The 20,698-nt window shown below is 62.7% G+C and overlaps 4 protein-coding genes across 4 annotated transcripts; 3 read left to right on the forward strand and 1 right to left on the reverse strand.

Annotated features, from left to right (window-relative positions):
• The first annotated feature begins 227 nt into the window (after positions 1-227).
• SLC34A3 (solute carrier family 34 member 3) lies at positions 228-5,251 on the forward strand. The gene is made up of 12 exons (XM_058524612.1): positions 228-312; positions 614-703; positions 1,525-1,653; positions 1,734-1,877; positions 1,949-2,060; positions 2,145-2,340; positions 2,510-2,599; positions 2,689-2,776; positions 2,856-3,023; positions 3,099-3,215; positions 3,290-3,414; positions 4,787-5,251. Exons 1-12 carry the CDS (start codon positions 228-230, stop codon positions 5,249-5,251), a joined length of 1,809 nt encoding a protein of 602 aa, XP_058380595.1.
• Positions 5,252-9,437: 4,186 nt separating this feature from the next.
• TUBB4B (tubulin beta 4B class IVb) lies at positions 9,438-11,894 on the forward strand. Its single transcript, XM_058524615.1, has 4 exons — positions 9,438-9,548; positions 9,863-9,971; positions 10,053-10,163; positions 10,675-11,894. The coding sequence occupies exons 1-4, from the start codon at positions 9,492-9,494 to the stop codon at positions 11,733-11,735; spliced, it is 1,338 nt and encodes a 445-aa protein (XP_058380598.1). The 5' UTR covers positions 9,438-9,491; the 3' UTR covers positions 11,736-11,894.
• On the reverse strand, positions 11,885-15,299 carry CIMIP2A (ciliary microtubule inner protein 2A). Its single transcript, XM_058524624.1, has 7 exons — positions 15,218-15,299; positions 13,848-14,062; positions 13,498-13,760; positions 13,285-13,411; positions 12,882-12,976; positions 12,396-12,513; positions 11,885-11,973 (listed from the first exon to the last, which is right to left on the reverse strand). Exons 1-7 carry the CDS (start codon positions 15,271-15,273, stop codon positions 11,885-11,887), a joined length of 963 nt encoding a protein of 320 aa, XP_058380607.1. The 5' UTR covers positions 15,274-15,299.
• STPG3 (sperm-tail PG-rich repeat containing 3) lies at positions 13,880-20,566 on the forward strand. The gene is made up of 6 exons (XM_058524623.1): positions 13,880-17,722; positions 17,817-17,974; positions 18,086-18,220; positions 18,325-18,413; positions 18,533-18,833; positions 18,950-20,566. The coding sequence occupies exons 1-6, from the start codon at positions 17,616-17,618 to the stop codon at positions 19,081-19,083; spliced, it is 924 nt and encodes a 307-aa protein (XP_058380606.1). The 5' UTR covers positions 13,880-17,615; the 3' UTR covers positions 19,084-20,566.
• Positions 20,567-20,698: the final 132 nt, after the last annotated feature.

The following is a 20,698-nucleotide window of genomic DNA, read 5'->3' on the forward strand; positions in this document are numbered from 1 at the left end:
AACTGGACTAGACTCACCTAACAGCGACCTGAGGTCATTGCAGCCATCCCCCTGTGGATTGAAAAAGGGGAGGTCACCAAGACCAGGGGGTGGGGAGGGAGGACAGCGGCCAAGGTCTCAGATCAGGGGAGCCCAAGACCTGGTGGGGCAGGGGGAGGAGATGTGTCTGACCTGCTCTTCCGCCAGCAGATCCCAGTTTGGGCCTGGGTCTGCCCTGCCCAAAATCCATGCCGAATTCCCTCACCGGTGGCCAGGCCCCCTCCACTACTCTGGACATGGTTGGCCTGGTGGACCAGAGTCTGGGAAATGCAGGTACCAGGAGCCCCAGGGCCCAAGGCCTCGTCTGTCTCCCTGCCCACCCATCCGGCCTCTGTCCCATTGCTCTGGGTAAGCAGAGAGAGGGGCTCCAGCCCATCTCCCAGAGAGCCTACGGGGGCTCATGACAGCTCTGTCAGGGCCAGACAAGCTAGAGGCCTGTCCTCCCTGTGCTTCCTGCTTCTGAACCTCATCCTAAGCCCCTATTCCACAGTCACCTCCAACCCCCGTTTGCCCCACCTGGGGGTGTCCAGGAAACAGCTTGGTCCCTGGCCCTACTTGACCTCAACTCCTGCAGGGACCTCCAGTTCTGCCCCCATCTTGGAAGAGGGGAACATGGACCCCTGGGCCCTCCCTGAGCTGAAGGACACTGGCCAGTCCTGGAAAGGTAGGTCTAGAGGTGTCAGGTAACTGGCCAAATGGGGCTCCAACTCCCTAGGGTCTGAGTGTGGAGAGGGTCTTTGGAGAGAGAGAGGGCAGGGAGGAGGTTTGCCCCAACAGGCCCCATGGAACCCACCATGCAGACCACTGCCCAGAGCCTTGTCCCTCAGCTCGGCTGCCTGCCCTGTCCGGAGACAAAAGCCAGCCCTGCCCAGCCTGCCCTTCTTCCTCCTGCTGGCAGTTAGGCTTCTGGGAGGCACCAGGGGCTGTTTGCTTGGCCCTTCTGCAAAACAGCAGAGGAGGGAACAGAGGCCCTGCCCTGGGGGGACAGGGGGAGACCAAGCCCTGCCCTGGGGTACAGAGAGGGGCCCAGGCCCTGCCCTGGGAGGACAGAGCGGCGTCCCAGGCCCTGCCCTGGGGCACAGAGGAGGAAACCAGGCCCTGCTCTGGGGGGACAGTGGGGGGGACCAGGCTCTGCCCTGGGGGGACAGAGGGGGGACTCAGGCCCTGTCCTGGGAGCACAGAGGCGGGACCAGGCCCTGCCCTGGGAGCACAGAGGCGGGACCAGGCCCTGCCCTGGGGGGATAGGGGGGAGACCAGGCCCTGCCCTGGGGGGACAGAGGAAACCAGCCCCTGCCCTGGGGTACAGAGGGGGGGCCCAGGCCCTGCTCTGGGGGCACAGAGGAGGAGACCAGGCCCTGCCCTGGGGGGACAGAGGGGGGACTCAGGCCCTGCCCTGTGGGGGGCAGCAGAAGAAGTGACCTGGGAGGGGTGCTGGGTGGTACAGGACAGGGGCTGGCTGAGGACAGCCCTGTCCTGTGTCCTCAGAGCTCAGCTTGGCCGGCAGGGTGCTCCGGGTGGTCATCGGCTTCTTCAAGGCCTGTGGGCTCCTGGGCAGCCTCTACCTCTTCATCTGCTCCCTGGACGTTCTCAGTTCTGCCTTCCAGCTGCTGGGCAGTGAGTGACCAGCCAGGCGGCCGGGGGCGGGGTGGGCAGCCAGCCCTCCACAGCCTCAGTGCACTGTCTCCCGGGCATAGGCAAAGTGGCTGGAGACATCTTCAAGGACAACATGGTGCTGTCCAACCCCGTGGCTGGACTGGTCATTGGTGTGCTGGTCACCGTTCTCGTGCAGAGCTCCAGCACGTCCTCCTCCATAGTGGTCAGCATGGTGGCCTCAAAGCGTGAGTGCCCCTCTCCTCCCGGGACGGTGGTGAGCGGTTGGGTGCGGGGGCCTAACACAGTACCCCCACAGTGCTGACTGTCCAGGCGTCTGTGCCCATCATTATGGGCGTCAATGTGGGCACGTCCATCACCAGCACCCTGGTCTCGATGGCACAGTCAGGGGACCGGGATGAGTTTCGGAGGTGAGTGGGGGGAGGGGAGGGGCCAGGGGCTGCAGTCCGGGCCTCGGTCAAGGCCACCGCCCACTCCACTCCGTGCGACCGCAGGGCCTTCGGAGGCTCAGCCGTGCACAGCATCTTCAACTGGCTCACGGTGCTGATCTTGCTGCCGCTGGAGAGCACCACGGCCCCACTAGAGAAGCTCAGCGCTCTGGCCCTGGGTACCACCAGACTACAGCCTGGGGGGCGCGCGCCCGACATCCTCAAGGTGCTGACGCAGCCGCTCACACACCTCATCGTGCAGGTGAGGATGGCATGCTGGAGGGTGGGAGGCGGAGGAGACAGAGAAGTTTGGGCCCTGCATTGGGCGGGGGGGAGGTGAGGGCACAGTGGACTGGGCTGGGCTGTGGGCATCTGAGCTCCAGGAGAGTCCTGAGGGTCCAGCACACAGTTGCGACCCCTTTCTCCCCCAGCTGGATGCCAACGTGATTACGGGCAGCGCCACAGGCAACGCCACCAACGGCAGCCTCGTTAAGCGATGGTGCAGCACCAGGGGAGAAATGGTGAGGCGCCTCTGACTTCTGACCTGCTAAATTATTCAGTCCCGCCCGCTCTGAGCCCCTCCTGAGCCCACCTTGCCTCACCTCCCCAGACGGTGGAGAACAGCAGCTACTGTGGAGTGGCCGCCCAAGGCCCCTGCCCCGAGAGGAACAGCTCGGCTGCCCTGGAGCAGCTGCCCTGTGAGGCCCGGTGCCCGCCCCCTGCCCCTGCCCACCCTGCACGCTGGTCGCCGCTCATCTGTTCCCGCCCTGCCGCCAGGCCACCACCTGTTCGCGGGCACGGCGCTCACAGACTTGGCTGTGGGCTTCATCCTGCTGGCAGCCTCCCTGCTCGGGCTCTGCTCCTGCCTCGTCCTCCTCGTCAAGCTGCTCAACTCCGTGCTCCGTGGCCGCGTCGCCCAGGCCGTAAGGACGGTCATCAACGCTGGTGCGGGACGCAGGGACTCGGGTAGGGGGCGGGGGCAGGGACACTCGACCCGGGGTGACCCAGCTTCCCCCCCAGACTTCCCTTTCCCGTTCGGCTGGCTCAGCGGCTACCTGGCCATCCTCGTGGGCGCCAGCGTGACCTTCATGCTCCAGAGCAGCAGCGTCTTCACGGCAGCCATTGTGCCGCTCATGGGTGAGCGCAGGGGGAGGGCACTGGGCCACAGGTGTGCGGGCTCAGGGCCCTGTGGTGACCCCTGGCTCCCCCAGGGGTCAGGGTGATCAGCCTGGAGCGGGCGTACCCCCTCTTCCTGGGCTCCAACATTGGCACCACCACCACAGCTCTGCTGGCAGCCCTGGCCAGCCCCGCAGACATGCTGCTTAGCGCCGTCCAGGTACCACCCCCCCTCACACCTCCTCGGCTCCCCAACCCGCTCCCACTCCCAATGCTGGCCTGTGGCTTCCCCTTGGCCCCAGTTCCTTCACTCCAGCCTTGCGGACAGAAGGTGAGAGGCCTGCCCTGGGGCCTCAGGCTGGCCATGGCCCAAGCTCTCCTGGGACCCACCTCTGGCTGCCTGCTCAGACCTGCAGCCCCACCTCCTGGGACCCCAGGGACCCTGTGGACATCTCTCAGATCCTCAGCCCCCATCTTCCTGTCCTGCGACCTCGTCATTTCCAGAATCATGTGATCCTGGGGTGCCCTCTCTTCCTCTTTGGCAGCCCTTCCCCAACCTCCCGCCGGGGGGGCCCCTGTTCCTTCACCCCCCACTCTGTGATCCTGGCTGTGTTCCTTTGAGGCCTCCCGGCCCTGGGGGGCCTCAAACCCCTCTATTCCACCACCTCTACCCCTCTCCCCCACCAGTCACTTAAACCCACAGATCCCTACCTGGATGACATACCACCCTCCTGCGAAGGCTGTGCCCCACCTGTGCTGGGCACTCCAGGCTGCCCTTGCCACCAGTCACAATTTTGCCTCCAGGATGAGTCCCTCCAGTCCCCCAGCTCTGTGCCCCCAACTCGGTCTCGTTTAGTTCTCCTTATTTTCTAAGTCACCCCCTCTGTGGTCCACTGCCCTGGCTCAAGCTTCCCTCCTCCACTGCCTCTGCTCGGGCGCCTGGACAGGTGCAGCTTCTGAAAGCCTGGATCTTGTTGCGCTGCACCCACAAAAAGAGATGAGCCCTGGCCCTCCCTGACTCCCATCTGCCCTCTTGCCTCTGCTCTGTCTCTGTCTACTCAGACCCTCCCAGTGCAGGGCCCTGCCCCACCCCCTCCAGGAAGCCCTCCAGGCTGCACCTGCTGCACCAGTCCTCAAGTCCAGCAGCCCTTGGAAGGAGCTGTGTTCCCTCCGTGTGTGGCCCTGCACCCCCTCCCCACAGGAGCAGCTGTGGTGGCCCGTGGCTGGGTGGCCAAGTCTGCTCAGGGATGAGAAGGAGCAGGGTCACCAGGCACGAGGCATGAGCAAGTTAAGCCAGCCCAGGGGAGGGTCAGATCCACGCAGCCACCAGCAGCGCAGTTACCACATTGGGATGCCAGACTGGGCTCCTGACTCCCAAGGTGTTGGGGGGCAGCAGGAGGAGTGTGCTCACGCCTGGCTGGAATCTGCCCTCCCAGGTGGCCATTCTCAGCCAATGAGCAGGACCCCAGACAAGCTTTGATCTTAGCACCATTTCTGCCGGGGCAGGGGCAGGGCAGGCGTCCTGGGGAGCCCAACGGACCCCATGCCATTGGGCCCAGACTCCTGCCCCTGCCTGCCCTCCCGCCCTCCAGGTTGCCCTCATCCACTTCTTCTTCAACCTGGGCGGCATCCTGCTGTGGTACGTGGTGCCCATCTTGCGGCTGCCCATCCCGCTGGCCAAGCGCTTCGGGGACCTGACCGCCCACTACCGCTGGGTGGCCATAGCCTACCTGCTGTTCACCTTCCTGCTGCTGCCACTGGCCACCTTTGGGCTCTCCCTGGCGGGTGGCACAGTGCTGGCCGCAGTCGGGGGGCCCCTAGTGGGGCTGGTGCTCCTCATCGTCCTGGTCAATGTCCTGCAGCGGCACCGGCCAGTCTGGCTGCCCCACTGCCTGCGGTCCTGGGCCTGGCTCCCCCTGTGGCTCCATTCTCTGGAGCCCTGGGACCACCTGGTGAGCCGCTGCTGCCCCTGCAGGGCCCGCAGCCCCCCTCGGGCCGCCAGCAAGGAGGCCCACTGCCATGAGAACCCCGAGGTGCTGGCCTCCCAGCAGTTGTGAGGGGTGGGCCCCCCAGGGCCCCCCACAACCCTCACCCCGCTGACCTCTGGGTGCCCTGGGGGATCCCAGTAGCAGCAAACTTCTGAGTCACCTGGATCATCTTCTTTGCAAATAAACGAGAGGCTGTGACCCGTGTGGGTGATCTTCACTTCCCGACAGGGCTGCCCGGGGACGGCCCCCGGCCGAGCTCCAAGGGGAGCTGGTGGTGGGGCAGCGCGAGGCTGCCCCCTGGCGGACACTCGGGGGCCATGGTGAGCCTGCGTGGGAGCTGGCTGCCCAGTGGGTGTGGGCACAGAGCTGACCCCCAGCCCCAGACTGTATTTCCGTTTCTCTCCACGGCCGTCAGGGACAGAAGTTGCCAAATAGCGGCCAGTCCAGAGCATGGAGACTTCTCGCAGCAAGAAGCCGGGGTCGGAGAAGGCTGGACGCTGCCGGGCCCTTCCCTGAGGGTGCAAGAGGCAAGGGTGGCCGGCTCCCACACACCACCGCCCCAAGGATGTGCACCAGGAGGCTGGGGGCCGCAGGGCTGCAGGGGGTGGGAGAGCCCACACTCAGGTTTCCGGGGCACCCCAGCCTGTGCCTTGTGGCCGCAGGGGCACCACCTGCAGGGCCCTGGCAGAGCAGGTGCTCAGCCCCCAACACGTCCCAGGAAGTGGGTCCTGCCCACGCCCCCTGGCGCCGCCGCACCTGGAGCCCATAGGCGAGCCCCCTCTCTGCCAGTGCAAAGGCCTCTGGGGCTGAGCGCTGGACCCACCCCAGGCTCCCACGCACCCTGGCCCCTGCCCCACCTGTGGCAGCGCAGCGGGTTTCTATACAGGAGGGCTGGTCTGCGGCCGGCCGGTAACCGAACACCAAGGAAACGGCCTGGGCCTCCGGCCCCCCCAGTCCGGTGCTGCCCACAACTCCAGCCCCACTCCCCATGCGACCGACAGAAAAAGCAATCTTTGGTGAACTGCTCCTCCCGAACGCCGCCCTGAGAGAGGCCACTGGCACAGACCGGCGGTGGACGGGCTGCCCCTGGTCAGGTGGCTGAGTTGCCCCGTTTTTTAGAGAGTCTGCTGCTATGGCCGGTCACCTCCTTCCGGGCCAGGAATGCTGCCCTGAAGGGGGCGCACCTTCCATCCCAGCGGCGCCCCCCGCCCCTCCGCCCCAGGCTTGCCTAGCCAGACCCAGGGGGGCAGAATGTGATGGTCCGATGAGGCCAGGGAGCCCCAGGGCCAGCTCTCGCCCATGGTCCTGTCCTTTTACTCACCCTCTGGTCCCCTCAGCAGTGCCCCCACCAGGCCCCCCATCCTCTCAGTCCCCAGTCCCCCCCATGTCTCCCACCCTTTCAGTTCTCTCAGCCCCCCATCCCCTCTCAGTCCCCCGCCCCATGTCCCCTATCCTTTCAGTTCTCTCAGCCCCCCATCCCCTCTCAGTCCCCCGCCCCATGTCCCCTATCCTCAGTCCCCTCAGCTCCCCGTGTCCCCCACCTTCTCAGTCTCCCCCCCCACCCGGGACTCCCAGCCCCTCTCAGCACCTCCCAGGTCCGCTTCCCCCAACAAGCTCCTGGGCCTCCTGAGCCTGGGGTTTCCCCTGTCCACTGAGGGACGTGGCCACCTGTCCTGGGAGCTATGAGAGGCCTGGTGAGAGCAAGACCCCTGAGGCAGGTTCATGCACCCCCTCTTGGGTTCCCCCCACTTCTGTGACCTCAGTACACTCCTGCGGATCTGACATCAGCTTCACGGTCCCTCTGATGGAAGTCTCTGAGGAGGAGCTGGGCCTGGCTAGTTCCCTGGGGACATGCCCTGCCACCCCACCCCCACCCGACAATAGGGATGCAGTGAGAGGGGAAGAAAGTACCCTGTGCACCTCTCCTGCCGGGGGCGGGTGAGGCCGCCCACAAAGGCTGACCACCAGGTCCTTTGAGGCCACGAACGACTGTCTGCCTGCTGCCACTGCCTGGCGGTAACACACCCTCCCGCTGGGACCATGGCCACCAGTAAACAGAGCCACTGTTGTGGACGCCTCCTTCCAACAGCTGCAGGCTGGGGTGGGAGGGCCAGGTGCCCAGCACTCCCACGGCCCCTGCCTGGGCTTCCCTGTGCGTCTGGCCTCCCCTGCTCTGCATCCTGCCAGCCACAGACACCCACTGGGCCCAGGCAGGAACACCCTTGGCTGAGGGTGGGGACCCACAGGGCCTCCTCCCACCAGCCCAGCGCAGGCCCGAGGGAGGCTCCTGCTGTCTTGTTCTCAGCTAGTGTCCACCTCAAAGGGGTAATGGGAGGGGTTACGGCAGACTACCTGTTGCCAGAGAGAGAGCTTGGGGGCTCACACCTGGGAAAACGACACCACCTCTATTTTGTTACCTGTAAAGTTACTGAACTCCCAACCCTGTGGGCACTCACAGGAAGCAGGGGCCTTTTCCAGTGGGGGTCTCAGGCCACATGGCTGGGGGTGGGGGCGTGAAGGGGGACTTTGACAAACCTCAAAGAACCCCAGCAGAGCTTTGCACCGCTCACTGGCTCACCGGAGAAAAATCAGAGCTGCTTTCTCCCTAACTTGTGGGTTTGTGACAACTCAATGCTAGGAGGTGGCAACAGCCTCCTGCTGCAGTGCCTCAGCCTTGCCAGCTGCTGCTTGGGCAGCTAAGCGACTTTCCAGGGCAGTGCGCGGACCCAGGACGCAGGCAGTGACTCTGTGCACCCTACCTGCGTGGCCTGTGGTCAACACAAGCGAGGTCTGCCTCCTTGGACCAGACTGTGGGGAGGGGGCTGGTCTCCTAGGCCCTGTCAGGACGGATGGCACTTTGCCATGCTGACTCACTCTCCAGGCCAGGACTGCAATCCCAGGAGCGCAACTGCAGACCACTCTCCAGGGGATGGGAAGGCTAGTTTCTCTGCCAGCCTGCCGCTGTCCCAACAATTTCACCCAGACTAACAGTTTCAGTTGTGTATACCATGATGTGCTGTAACACAGCAGTACGCCATAGTGCCTTGGCACTGGGTATTACGTGGTGCACAAGGGAGCGCGCACATTCCCTCTACAGAGAGAGAAATAAACAACCAGGTATCGCCCCCAACACCCTCGGGGTGGCGGCAAAGGTGGGCAAGAAGTTCACCGAGAAAACCAGAATCTGGAGAGGCCACAGTGGTTGCGGCAAGGGAGACCGTCTGGGCAGACGCAAGAATGCAATTATTCTTTTTAAAAATGTTACGAAAATATAGCACAAGTGTACTGTTTTTAAGGCGATTGACTAAAGGTGTGAACACATGTAATTTCACTGTTTTCCTGCATTAGTTTTTTTCCCCGCAAACAAAAATCAGGAAAAAGAAGCATTTGTCAGCTCAGGCACGTAGATTCGCGGTTGGGGTAACAGGGCCGGTGAGCCCGGAGGTCGGGGCCCGCCCGCGTCTCCACGCAGCTCTGTGCGCCCCCGGGGCCGAGGCACCACGGCGACGGGCGCGGGGCCAGCGCGTCTCCACAACAAGCGTGACCGCGGGCAGGCCCCCTCCCTCCTCGCCCGCCCCGCTCTCCGCGCCGGGCCGGGGCGCCGCGCCACGTGCTCCCTCACCTGACCGCGCCGGGAGCGGCGCGGGGACCGGGGGGACGCAGGCGACCACGGCCCCATCCCCCCCCGGGCCCAGAGCCCTGTCTATCTCTGCGGGCTCCGAGACCCCGCGGGCGGCGAGGCCAGACCACGCGCGCGCTCGTTCCGCGGCGGCCGCCCTCGAGAGCCGCACGGGGGCGGTCCCCGGGCATCGCTCGCCCACCGCGGGCTGCGGGCACGCCTGGCGCTCCCGAGGCTCCGGCCCGGGACTGCGCCCGCCCGCCCCCGCTGCCGCCCCCGCGGCACTGCAGCGGTTACCAGGACGCTGGCCCCACGCAGCCAATCGCGCCAGCCTGTCGGCGTGCTTTCCGGAGCCAGCCAATGAGAGGACAAATCAATCATTTGAAACATCCAATGGACAGACCACCGCAGCGCGAGGAGGGGAATTTTGATAGGGAGAGCAGAGACCGCGGCAGACCAATAAAGGACGAACGGCGTTGGGAAGGCGGGCGTTAGGCGGCTCGATTGACGACGCTATAGCCAATCAAAAGAGGCCGCTTGCCAGCCTCGTTCTGGCGGGCCAATACGAGGCCGGCGGAGGCGGTCGCGGCGGGCATATAAGCGCTGGCCGAGCGTCGGTTGTAGCACTCTGCGCGCCCGCTCCTTGTGTCTTGTGTCCGTCTTTCCGCCTGCGCCGCCGCCGCCGCCGCCATGAGGGAGATCGTGCACCTGCAGGCAGGCCAGTGCGGCAACCAGATCGGCGCCAAGGTGGGCGGCGGGGCGCCGGGGGCCGGCGCGGGGTTGCCGGGCGGGGCGGGCCGACGGGAAAGATGGCGGCAGCGGGCTGGCGGGTGGCGCCCCTGCATTGCGGCCCCGCGCGGGGTCGGGACCGGGGCGGCGATGGCAGTCGGGGCCGGGGTGGGGACCGGGGCAAGGCGGGGGTCGAGGCCGGGGCGGCGGCACGGGCTCCCGGGGACGGACCCTGCGGCGGGGGAGGGCCGGGCCGCGCCCGTCCGGGGTGGGGCCGGGTCCGGACACCGCCAGCGTGACTCAGCCCCGGCCCGGCCGCTCGCATATCGCAGTTCTGGGAGGTGATCAGCGACGAGCATGGCATCGACCCTACCGGCACCTACCACGGGGACAGCGATCTGCAGCTGGAGCGGATCAACGTGTACTACAACGAGGCCACCGGTGAGACCCCCGCGCCCTTTCCTCACCACTCCTGCCGCCCGCGGCCTTTCCCTTGCTGACGCCCTCCCCCCCGCCCTCCAGGTGGCAAGTACGTGCCCCGCGCCGTGCTCGTGGACCTGGAACCGGGCACCATGGACTCGGTGCGCTCCGGGCCCTTCGGGCAGATCTTCAGGCCGGACAACTTCGTCTTCGGTGAGCCGCGGATAGGGGCTGGGCGGCGGCCTGTTAGCGAGGATGGCTCAAAGGTCAAGAGGTGTCCAAGGTCACCACCGTCAGAACCGCAGAGTCGAGATTCTGATCCACCCTGTCCCCCGAGCAGCAGCTAGGGCTCCTGGACACTCTCCTCCCCCCTCGAGTCACTCAGTCTTCTCTGGTAAAGCGGCTTTGGGAGGAAGGCCCAGCTGTCCGCCCGCAGGGAAGGAGCCGGCAGATGTAATCTCCCTGCAGCGATGGCTGAGCTAGGGGCGGTGGCAGCTCTGACAGCTCATCTGTCCTTGGGAATTGGCAGGAGCTGCCCATGGGAGGGGCTAGCTTATTGTTAAGCCATCTCGGGCCGACTGTTAAGTTTTAGTGAGGCTGGCTGCTGCTGTATCAGTTTGGGGGTCCTTCTGCTCTACCTGCAGGATGAGTTCTGTGTGTCATCTCACTCCAGGTTAATTGGCTATTTTGGCATTGGTGACCACACGCCTGCTCTCTGTTGCAGGTCAGAGTGGTGCCGGGAACAACTGGGCCAAGGGACACTACACAGAAGGCGCAGAGCTGGTCGACTCGGTGCTGGATGTCGTGAGGAAGGAGGCTGAGAGCTGTGACTGCCTGCAGGGCTTCCAGCTGACCCACTCCCTGGGTGGGGGGACTGGGTCTGGGATGGGTACCCTCCTGATCAGCAAGATCCGAGAGGAGTACCCAGACAGGATCATGAACACGTTTAGTGTGGTGCCGTCGCCCAAGGTGTCGGACACTGTAGTGGAGCCCTACAACGCCACCCTCTCCGTCCACCAGCTCGTAGAAAACACAGACGAGACCTATTGCATTGATAACGAAGCCCTCTATGACATCTGCTTCAGAACCCTAAAGCTGACCACCCCCACATACGGTGACCTGAATCACCTGGTGTCGGCCACCATGAGTGGGGTCACCACCTGCCTGCGCTTCCCTGGTCAGCTCAATGCTGACCTGCGCAAGCTGGCTGTCAACATGGTCCCCTTCCCCCGCCTGCACTTCTTCATGCCTGGTTTTGCCCCCCTGACCAGCCGGGGGAGCCAGCAGTACCGGGCCCTGACGGTGCCCGAGCTCACCCAGCAGATGTTTGATGCCAAGAACATGATGGCTGCCTGCGACCCCCGCCACGGCCGCTACCTGACCGTGGCTGCCGTGTTCAGGGGTCGCATGTCCATGAAGGAGGTGGATGAGCAGATGCTTAACGTGCAAAACAAGAACAGCAGCTATTTTGTTGAGTGGATCCCCAACAATGTGAAAACAGCTGTCTGCGACATCCCGCCCCGGGGCCTAAAAATGTCTGCCACCTTCATTGGCAACAGCACGGCCATCCAGGAGCTGTTCAAGCGCATCTCGGAACAGTTCACGGCCATGTTCCGGCGCAAGGCCTTCCTGCACTGGTACACGGGCGAGGGTATGGACGAGATGGAGTTCACCGAGGCCGAGAGCAACATGAACGACCTGGTGTCTGAGTACCAGCAGTACCAGGACGCCACGGCCGAGGAGGAGGGCGAGTTTGAGGAGGAGGCGGAGGAGGAGGTGGCCTAGAGCTGTCTGGTACCCAGTAGAGCGCAGAAGCCTTGTGAACTCTTTATTCGCTCACAACCTGTTTCCTGATAGCCATGTCTTGTTTGTCCACTTACTTTCCTTCCTGTCTTGATGTCGTGTGCTGTACAGACACCACCATTAAAGCGTTTTCATAGTGTCTGCTTTCGCCTCTCCAGTTCCTTCTGATAGGCTTTACGCGTACCGTTTCCAAAGGTCAGGGCAAAGTTGTCCTGCATGGCTGCAAGGGCAGTGCTGCCACTGGGCTCTGGGCTTGCCACGCGCCCAGGGTGAGCCTGCAGGTGGCCACTGGGGGGGTCACGGGCTGTGAACATGCACGCCTCTGAGGAGCTTGGGGCTGCCCTGAGCACCTGCTTCCTGCCCACTGAACCTCCAGAGAGCCAGCATGGTCTGGAGACAGCTGGCCTCTGTGTCTGCAACTTGTAGTAGGAGAGGTCAGTGAGGCCCGTCCACAGCTGGGAATGGTAGAGGGTGGGCAGTCCTACCACAAGAGCCCCTGGGGATAATGTGGTCACACACCTGGCCCTGTGCCAGTGGTGCAGCACTGGTAAGGGGTCTCAGCTGCCCCACCCCTCCCCACAGCGGCCTGGTCACTGTGACTGTGTCTGAACGAGGTGGGCAGGGACCCCAGTGTGTACTCACATGGTACGAAGCCCATATAGAAAGGTATCAGGCCTCGGCTGCTGTAGATGGTGTTGCTGGGCCAGTGTGTCCGGGGCAGCCGCTCACCCAGGGCACAGATGGGATTTCTGAACAGGAACTGGGTAAAGAGGCAGGTGCTTAACTGTGCTGCCTCTCCCATGTGGTAATCAGTGGGCTTGGTGGTGGTGGGGCTGGCATTCTCCTGGGAAGTGGCTAATGTTCCAGGGGGCTCTTCTGTCTTCTCCCCTCCCCATGTCACTCCAAAGTACGGAGCCAAGACCTGGACAGAAGGGTAACTGGGGGAGCAGCCTCCTTGGGCCAGGCAGAGCCCCCTCCCCGGGCCTCTGAGGAAGCCTGGCCTTCACAGCTCCCGACAGGGAAGTTGGCTGAGCCCTGTCCCTGCTTCTGCCCTCTCGGAGGCGTGCAGACCACCCTGCAGGCCAAGTTGGGCACTCCGGAGCAGGCCCGGGGATGGGGTCTTTGTACCTGATTCTTATCAAACTCGTCCATAGCCTGTGTGACCCCATCGCGGTAACTCATCCCCAACACCCAGGCAAACCGAGGGACAAAGCCAGCATAGCCTGGGGGAGGAAGAGGTCAGGGTCCTGCTGCAGGTCCCCTCCGCCTTGCCTTGGGCATACCCCCCTGCTCCCAGGTGTGTTGGGGGGTCTGTCTGGGTTCCTTTGCTTTTCTAAACATTAGTGACTGCCTGCTGGGCTCAGATGGAAATGGGCGGGTAGGAGCTTCCAGCCTTGGGAGAAGCTGGGCTCCAGGAAGGCAGGAAGGGCCCATGGGCAGCCCTCCTCACTTGCTCTCACTGTTCATCCTGCCTAGGCCACTAGAGCCTTGAAGAGGGTGTCCCTCTCCCACCCAGGCCCTAGGCGCCCACCTGAGATGGCCTTGCGTTGGATCAGGTTGGGGTGGTCCAGCTGGGGCAGCCTGTGGAACCTGCCCACATCTAGCATCTCCTGCTGGCGGACTGGGGCTGGGCACTCATCCCTCCTGTAGTGGTACAGCTGGGATGGGGAGGGGCAAGTCACCACCCAGGCCCCACCTGGGTCTGGCTGGCGTGAGGCTTAGTCCCAGTGCATCCTCCAGTTACCTGGTCCAACCTAGGGGCTCCGTGGACAGGGGTGGTGCTCTTCCAGCCCTCTTGCCCACAGGCCGGCCGCAAGCCCGGGTGTCCTAAGTCCCTGGAGTCCCCCTTCCTGCCTGGTGGGTGCGGGGGGTGGCATGGATAGGACACAAAGCCCGCAGGCAGCAGAACCTGCCTGGATACCTTCTCTACCTCAGGCGGCACCTGGGCGTCCACCTCCTGGGGTGGGAACCGACCCAGGATCTCAAAGTTCTTGTAGGGCTTCAGACCTGTACAGACAGGACACGATGGCTGTGAGGGACAGTGGGAATCAGGGTGGGTCCGGGAGGGGCGGGGCTGGTGGGCGGGTGGCTCACCAGTATAGTGGGGGATGTAGGGCTCAGTCAGGTCGCGGCAGGGGATCAAAGGTGGCTTGGACTTGCTGAAGTCCTCAGTGAACTTGGGCTTGGAGATGGGGGACAGCACGGAGCAGGGGCTCTTGCGCACACTGGGGTCTGTGAGCAGCTGCGCTGTGGTGCGCCCATAGGTGTTCCCCACCTGGTAGCGCAGCTGTGGATAGAAGCCAGCATAGCTGCAGAAGAAAGAGGAGGAGGAGGCAGGGCCAGTGAGGTAGGGAAGGGCCCCTGCAAGTGGGGTGTGGGTCCAGCCTGCCGGCCACAGGCAAGGTACCTGAATCTACCTGCAGAGTGGGGCTCTTGAGGCTTGAATGGGCAGCACACACCAGGCCCTGAACAAGCCTGGCCCACAGGCGGTGGGCTCCCTTGTCATCACCACCGTTTGCCCAGCCGTCCTCCAACAAGGGGCTTAGAGAGGAGGGCACGAGGAACCCTGCCCCCTGGAAGCATTCACAAGGATGGTGACAGGGTCTAGGCCGGACCAAGGCACAGGGAAGCCCATTACATACAAGTTGGTCCCACTGGGAAGGTGTGGTGGGGATCTGGTCCAGACTTTCACCACCCAGGCAGCCGGTAGCCAACTGTATGGAACCAGGATTTGGGAGCTAGGCAGGAGGGCTGCCGGCAGGAGGTGACGGTTGAGCCACGTGGGAAGTGGTGTGGACATCACAGCAGCAGGCCACGAGGCGTGTGGTGGGTGGTTCAGTGCTGCTGGGGGGCCTGTGTGATTCCCCCAACGAGCGTGAATTGTTTTCTTTTAACAAAGTAAATGCAGGTTTGCTAGTTTAAGAGCTAAGCAAAGCTGAGGCTGAAGGGTCCGAGCCCTCTTCAGTATCTCCTGTCCCACCCTTTCCCCCAGAACCACTGTGAAAAGGCAGGTCTGGCTCCTTTGCAGCCTCTTCCCTCTCTCCCCTGGATCTGCGTGTTTGTGTAGGTGTGCACACACATTCTGCAGAGCGCTCGTGTTTATTTTTTACATGGGGGAGGCACCTAGTGAGGCAGCCTGGCGTCCCTGCCCATCAGTTTACTCTGCATGCTCCTCTGTCTAAAGCGTAGAGCACTCTATGGAGTGGGCATCCCGTGTTGACTTAGCCAGCCTCCACCAGCTGTTGGGCTGTCGCCGTTTTCTGCTCTCGATAGACATGCGACGGCCAGAGGGAGGGTAGGCCCGGGCCCTCGGCAGCCCTGACCACTCCAGCTCTTGGGCCTCATCCCCATTCCCTGGCCACCAGCTCTGGAGCTCCCCTTGCAGCTGGCCTGAGCCCTTAGGCCCCACCTTGCTCCCCCATCCTCTACCGACCCCAGCCTCCCTCCAGGGCTCCGACGCTTACCCAGGGACATAGTGAGGTTCTGGCGTGAAGAGGTTGTATTTCTGAGCAGCTGTCATCTTCCTCAACTCCACCTTGCTGGCTCCAGCCCTTTCTGCACCTCTGGCTCCCTTCCCTGAGCAGAGGCCCTGTTGCCTGGCAACCATTGTGAAGAGGCAGCATTGTTGGGCAGCACCTGGGCCAGGCCCTGTAACCCTGTGAGTGCACCCATTTTACAGGTGGAACGTCGAGGCTCAGACAGGCAACAGGCTGGAGAGGTGTCATGATGAAGACCTCAGAGCTCAGAGAATCAGGACTATCATGGCAGCCGAGTTGACCCTGCCAAGAAGTAGGGGCAGGTTTGGGCCTGGACTTCTGCTGCCCCCAGGAGGCCAACAACTGCCCACTGAAAAGCAGCCCCCCCTGGGTGAGGCTAAAAGAGCTCCTGCCCCAAGCGCCCTCCTCAGATGAGAGGCCTGGAAGCTTCAGAGGCATCATCCTAAGCCTCAGAGGGAGGCTCCTGAGCCCAAGAGCTGCCAGGACTGTGCTGAAGGGTCCTTCCCCTGGAGCTGGGCACTATTTTCCACTTTAAACAAATCATGATTTTTATTTATTTATTTTTGTAAAGGAAAGACTTTCTAACCATAAAAATGAAGGAAAACATCATAAAGGAAAAAATTAGCAAGTTCATGTCAGAAAACAGTGTAAATAATACTAAAAGGCAGACTACAAATGGGGAAAAAAGTTTGCAACAAGTGTTATGAGTAGATATGATATCAGTATAAAAAAATGTACAGACCAAAAATATACACCCAGTAGAAAAACGTATACATGCTGTGAACATCTTAAAAACCCAGAGTCAATAAACACATGGACAGAAGGCTGAACCACGATCAGCTAAGTGCTGACAAAATGCTGGTCAAGTGGTTTCTGGCGCTCGTGGCTGGCAGGGTCACACACGTTAGGTTTGCTCTTGTTTAAGAGACGCCGTCAGGGCCAGCCCCGTGGCTTAGCAGTTAAGTGCGTGCACTCCACTGCTGGCAGCCCGGGTTTGGATCCCGGGTGCGCACCGACGCACTGCTTCTCCAGCCATGCTGAGGCCGTGTCCCACATACAGCAACTAGAAGGATGTGCAGCTATGACATACAACTATCTACTGGGGCTTTGGGGGGAAAAAATAAATAACTAAAATTATAAAAAAAAATTAAAACAAAAATAAAAAATAAAAAAAAGAGACGCCATCAGGAAAGCAAGTTGTGAGTACAGATCAAATTCACACAAGACCTTACATACCTTGACCCACTGCCTCCACTTGTAGGAACCTATCCTGAGGAAATGAGCGACATTTAGCTGAGACACAAATACAAGACATGCAGCATTTGTCCAAGGAGAAATCGGAGCTAAGCCAAATGTCCGACGGGAGGGCCTTGTAAACAAAGCCACCTCTGCGGCCGCTGTCAGCTGTGCCCTCAGAGAAGACAGCAGTGTGGGAAGGGCCCTGGAGCACAGGCTGTGAGCCCCTTGCTCTAATAAAACGTGTTTCCTCAAGCAACTCTCTGTCCATCCGTCCACCCGGACATCCATCTGGAGCACCTCGCAAGGTCAGTGCTGGATGGAAGGGATGCTGAGAGGAATGGACTCTGTCAGGCAGGGGAAGGCCCGGAGGATGAGATGTTCTTCACCAGGCCCTGCCTGGGTGGATCAGGCCAAGGCCAGGGCTGGGGCTGCAGGCTGGTCAGCTCTGGAGAGCCCTGCAAGGGCACTGGTGCCCAGACAGGCTCTCCCCCCCTCAGGCTCATTCTTCCTTTGCATTTCACCTGGACAGCCCAGTCTGTCTGTGACACCTTCTGACCTCTGTGCCCCTAAGCAGAAGACAGGCCCCCACGCCTCAGCCCTGCCTGGGCCACCAGGTGGCTCCAGGGCCAGGCCTGCCTCTGGGGTCATGGTCCAGACCCATTCACCATTGCTTTGCTCTTCCTGGGAACCCTCCACCCTACCCCCACGTGTCCTTCCAGCTGGCCTTGCACAGCTGGACATCCCATAGCACCTGTTCGCCTCTCCACCTTCTGCCGGGACCTCAGCCCTCTCAGAAGCCCTGCTAGGCCCTGCTAGCCCTCTAGGGTACCCCAAAGTCCAGCAGAAGGGAAGGATTGGGACAAGGAAGAGGGGAAGAGAGGAAAAGAGGCCAAGCCAGGAATCATTGGGACAGGTTAAGGGGCCTCCTGGCCAAGGCTGACCCCAGGGTGACCCACCCGGCAGGTCAGGGGAGGGGGCCCTCTGGGGTCCCACTGCAGCAGCCCCTCCAGTGCTGGACAATGCTCCTTCACCAGGCAGTCCCTGGCAACAGGGGGGGCCCATAACCAGTCAGTGAGGTCACAGAGCCCTGTGGTGTCCCCAGGGAAGGGAACTAGGGATCCCGACAATGAATTTTGACCAGAAGGCTGTGAAATTCCTGGCAAACTTTTACATCAATGGAGGCAAACACTGGACCCGTGGCCCCCTGAGGCAGAAGCTGCTTGTGCCCACCCAGTAACTTCTGAGGGTGGTGGGCAGGCTGTGGGGGATAGCCCAGATGGGGTGGCCATGGGGCTGGGCGGACTGTGCCTGTCCATCTCCCTTGCAGACCCAAGGCCACTGTGCTATTGTTGGGCCCAGAGCCAGGGGCCACCTGGGATGAGACATGGCCCCCAGGGGCGCAGGAATTCCCAGCTGGCCTCAGGATGCAAATGGAGCCCCTCCAGGAGCCCCCACCTACCTGGACCCAGAACCTGCAGGAGCTGTGTGAGTGAGGGGCCCCACTACCCCTCACCCCAGTCCGGTCTAGGGAGGTGGGGCAGGGGTGAGGGAGGGGCCTGCTGGAAAGACCCAGGCCCAGAGCTTGCTTCCTGCCAGTGCTGGAGCGACGCCCGCCCATCATGACCGACCTGGACATCCCCGGCCCCACCAAGTACCAGGTGCCAGATGCTTCAGTGCGAGAATCCTCCCCACATCCCCACTTCAGCATTGGCCGCAAGCACCCCACCCTCAGTGCGTGCCCCTCCCTGCGCCCTCCCCACTGCCCGCCCCCTTGTCCTGGGAGTGGGGCTTGGCCACCAACCTTCCCTTCCCAATGACATTGCCCCCCACTGCAGAGGGTGGTGGCCGCAGGGCGTGGCAGACCCTGTGGTTCCAGAGTGAAAGCCCCTTCACCCAGAAAGCCGACTTTAAGAGAGAGCAAAAGGTAGGGGGCTCGCCTGGCAGGTCCTGCGGGAGCGGGGGAGGGGTGGAATGGGGAGGGGGCCTGTGGGGGAGAGGGGGGTGGCGGGGGCAGGGCCCTGCAGCAGCCTCCTCCCCCTGCAGTGGCCATCACCTGCCCACTACCAGCCGCTCAGCCGGTCCGCCTTCGCGGCCTTCAGTTTCGGGGGCCACCGCCCCACTTCCAAGATACCTGAGGCCTGTGTCCAGCCGGGGCTGCCGCAGGCTGGGGGTGCAGGTCACCGTGCCCAGCCCCTGCTTCAGGCCCCTCTGAAGGCCCTGCGGGGTGAGAAGCGCCCCAGCCCCAACACCTATGATATCCTCCCTGGGCGCCATCTGCAGAGCCCGCGCCCGCCCACCTGCACCATGAGCCACTCGCCTGCGTTTGCCTCCTGGATCAGCTCCTGTAAGAAGGCCTTGGAGAAGGGAGGCCAGGGGTGGCGGGGGGACTGGGGGGAGGTGGGAGCTGGGCAGCTGGGCACGCTGTAACCTGCATGGGACACCCACCTTCTCTCTCCCCAGCCTGCACCCCCGGCCCAGCCACCTACTACGTGGAGGATTGCTATAACTCGCGCTTCCCCTCAGCGCCCAGAGTGGTCATCCAGGGCGTGCGGAGACCCAAGCGCCATGACACTGGCCCCTTCTGCACACTCTAGAGCCTGCTGGGCACAGCTGGCCCACCCGGTTATCGCGTGGAACCCTAGCTTCCCCAGGGGCCTTTCCAGGCCTCTCTCTGAAACTCAGCACCCCTCAGCCTGGCCTTCTCACCCTCTGGGCATCCCGATCCACCATGCTGGCTGGCCAACCCTTCTGTGAGCTGTGGATGAGGACAGCCCAGCCCGAAGCCCCCATCTGCCCACCCCTTGCTCTACAGAGATGCTGTTGGTTCTTCCAAACTCTGTCATGTGCTTGGCTGCCGTCCCCCACCCATGAGCTGTCCTGCAGGTGTGGCCTGCTGCTGACCTGTCATCTCTGGTCCGCCCTGGCCAGGGGTTTCCCTTCGATTCCCCTTCAGTGCTCTCTTCTTTAGGGTGGGTGGGGTGGCAGCCGGGGACTTCCTGGCCCAGGACAGGATGGGAAGGGGCCCAGTGGGCACTGCAGGACACCCCCACCTAACCGTGCCACCCAGGGGACCAGTCCAGCGGCCAGTCTACCCAATGGTCAGGTTGCTTGCTGAGCAGAGGGACTGACTGTTGGGGTGGAGGTGTGGGCCAGACTCCCTGAGCTGTCATCTTGAGATGAGGGCAGCGTGCCCAGCCACCAGGAAGCACCCAGAGGACCAGCTTGTCCAGGCCTGGCCTGCTTCCCCAGCCCCTGCCCAAAGACCCTTTGACTCGCCCAGGACCGTTAAGGCCAGGCTACACCTAATAGACTCCCTTGGCCTTCACCTGTTGGGGGCCTGCCCCTGCCCGTGGCAGTTGCCTGGCCATTGGACCCCTCCTTACCATCAGCCTGCCCTCCTACCCTGGGGTCGGCACCAAGACTGCCTCCTTGAGGGGCCTCAGCTCAGCTGGTGGTGGCTCCTGTCACTGCACCAGTCCCTCCAGTGGTCCTCCCTGTGCCTCCCAGGTCTGGCCAGCGCCGCCGCCCTGCCCCGTCTCCTCTGCCAGAGCTCACCCCATGGCATCAGCTTCCTCTTCTGAAGGGAGGCCGAGGCCCAGGGAATCAGTGCCATGCACCTGTGACCTCCTCTAGGGCTGAATCTGCTGGGGGCTGAGCCCCACTGCCCCTGCAGAATCAGAGCAGTCAGACTGCAGATGGTCGTTACTAGGCCCTGGGCTGACCAGCTTGGCCAGTGGGCAGTAGAGACAGAGCTGTGAGTGTCCTGGCCTTGGGAGCTTGGCCCAGGGTGGGGAGACCAGGACCCCTGCTCACAGCTGCACTATCAGCAACCCCTCGGGCTCAAAGCCAGGAGTGGGACCAGCAGGAAGGATGGAGCAATCTCCCCCAGCTGGGCTGAGGTCTTCTGGAGGAGGCAGTGGAGGAATGGGCTTTCAAGGATGAGCAAGAGTTTGCCAAGCAGCAGGAAGAGAATTTCTAGCAGAGCAAACTTCATAGGCCAAAAGGGAGAGGGTATGACCTCTGGTATGGCCTCGCTTTGGAGGACCCTGGGCTGGTGGGAGGGAAGGAGGTGAGCTGGAGGGGTGGAGAGGTCGCAGAGAGGAGGAGAGGTGGAAGGCTTGCACACTTAGCAATGGGGGGCCTCCAGAGGGTCTAGAGCAGGCAGTGCCCACCTGTCCTGTATGAGCTTCTTGTACAAGGGACAAGGGA

Source organism: Diceros bicornis, chromosome 28 (assembly GCF_020826845.1).
Source record: "Diceros bicornis minor isolate mBicDic1 chromosome 28, mDicBic1.mat.cur, whole genome shotgun sequence".
NCBI lineage: Eukaryota > Metazoa > Chordata > Mammalia > Perissodactyla > Rhinocerotidae > Diceros > Diceros bicornis.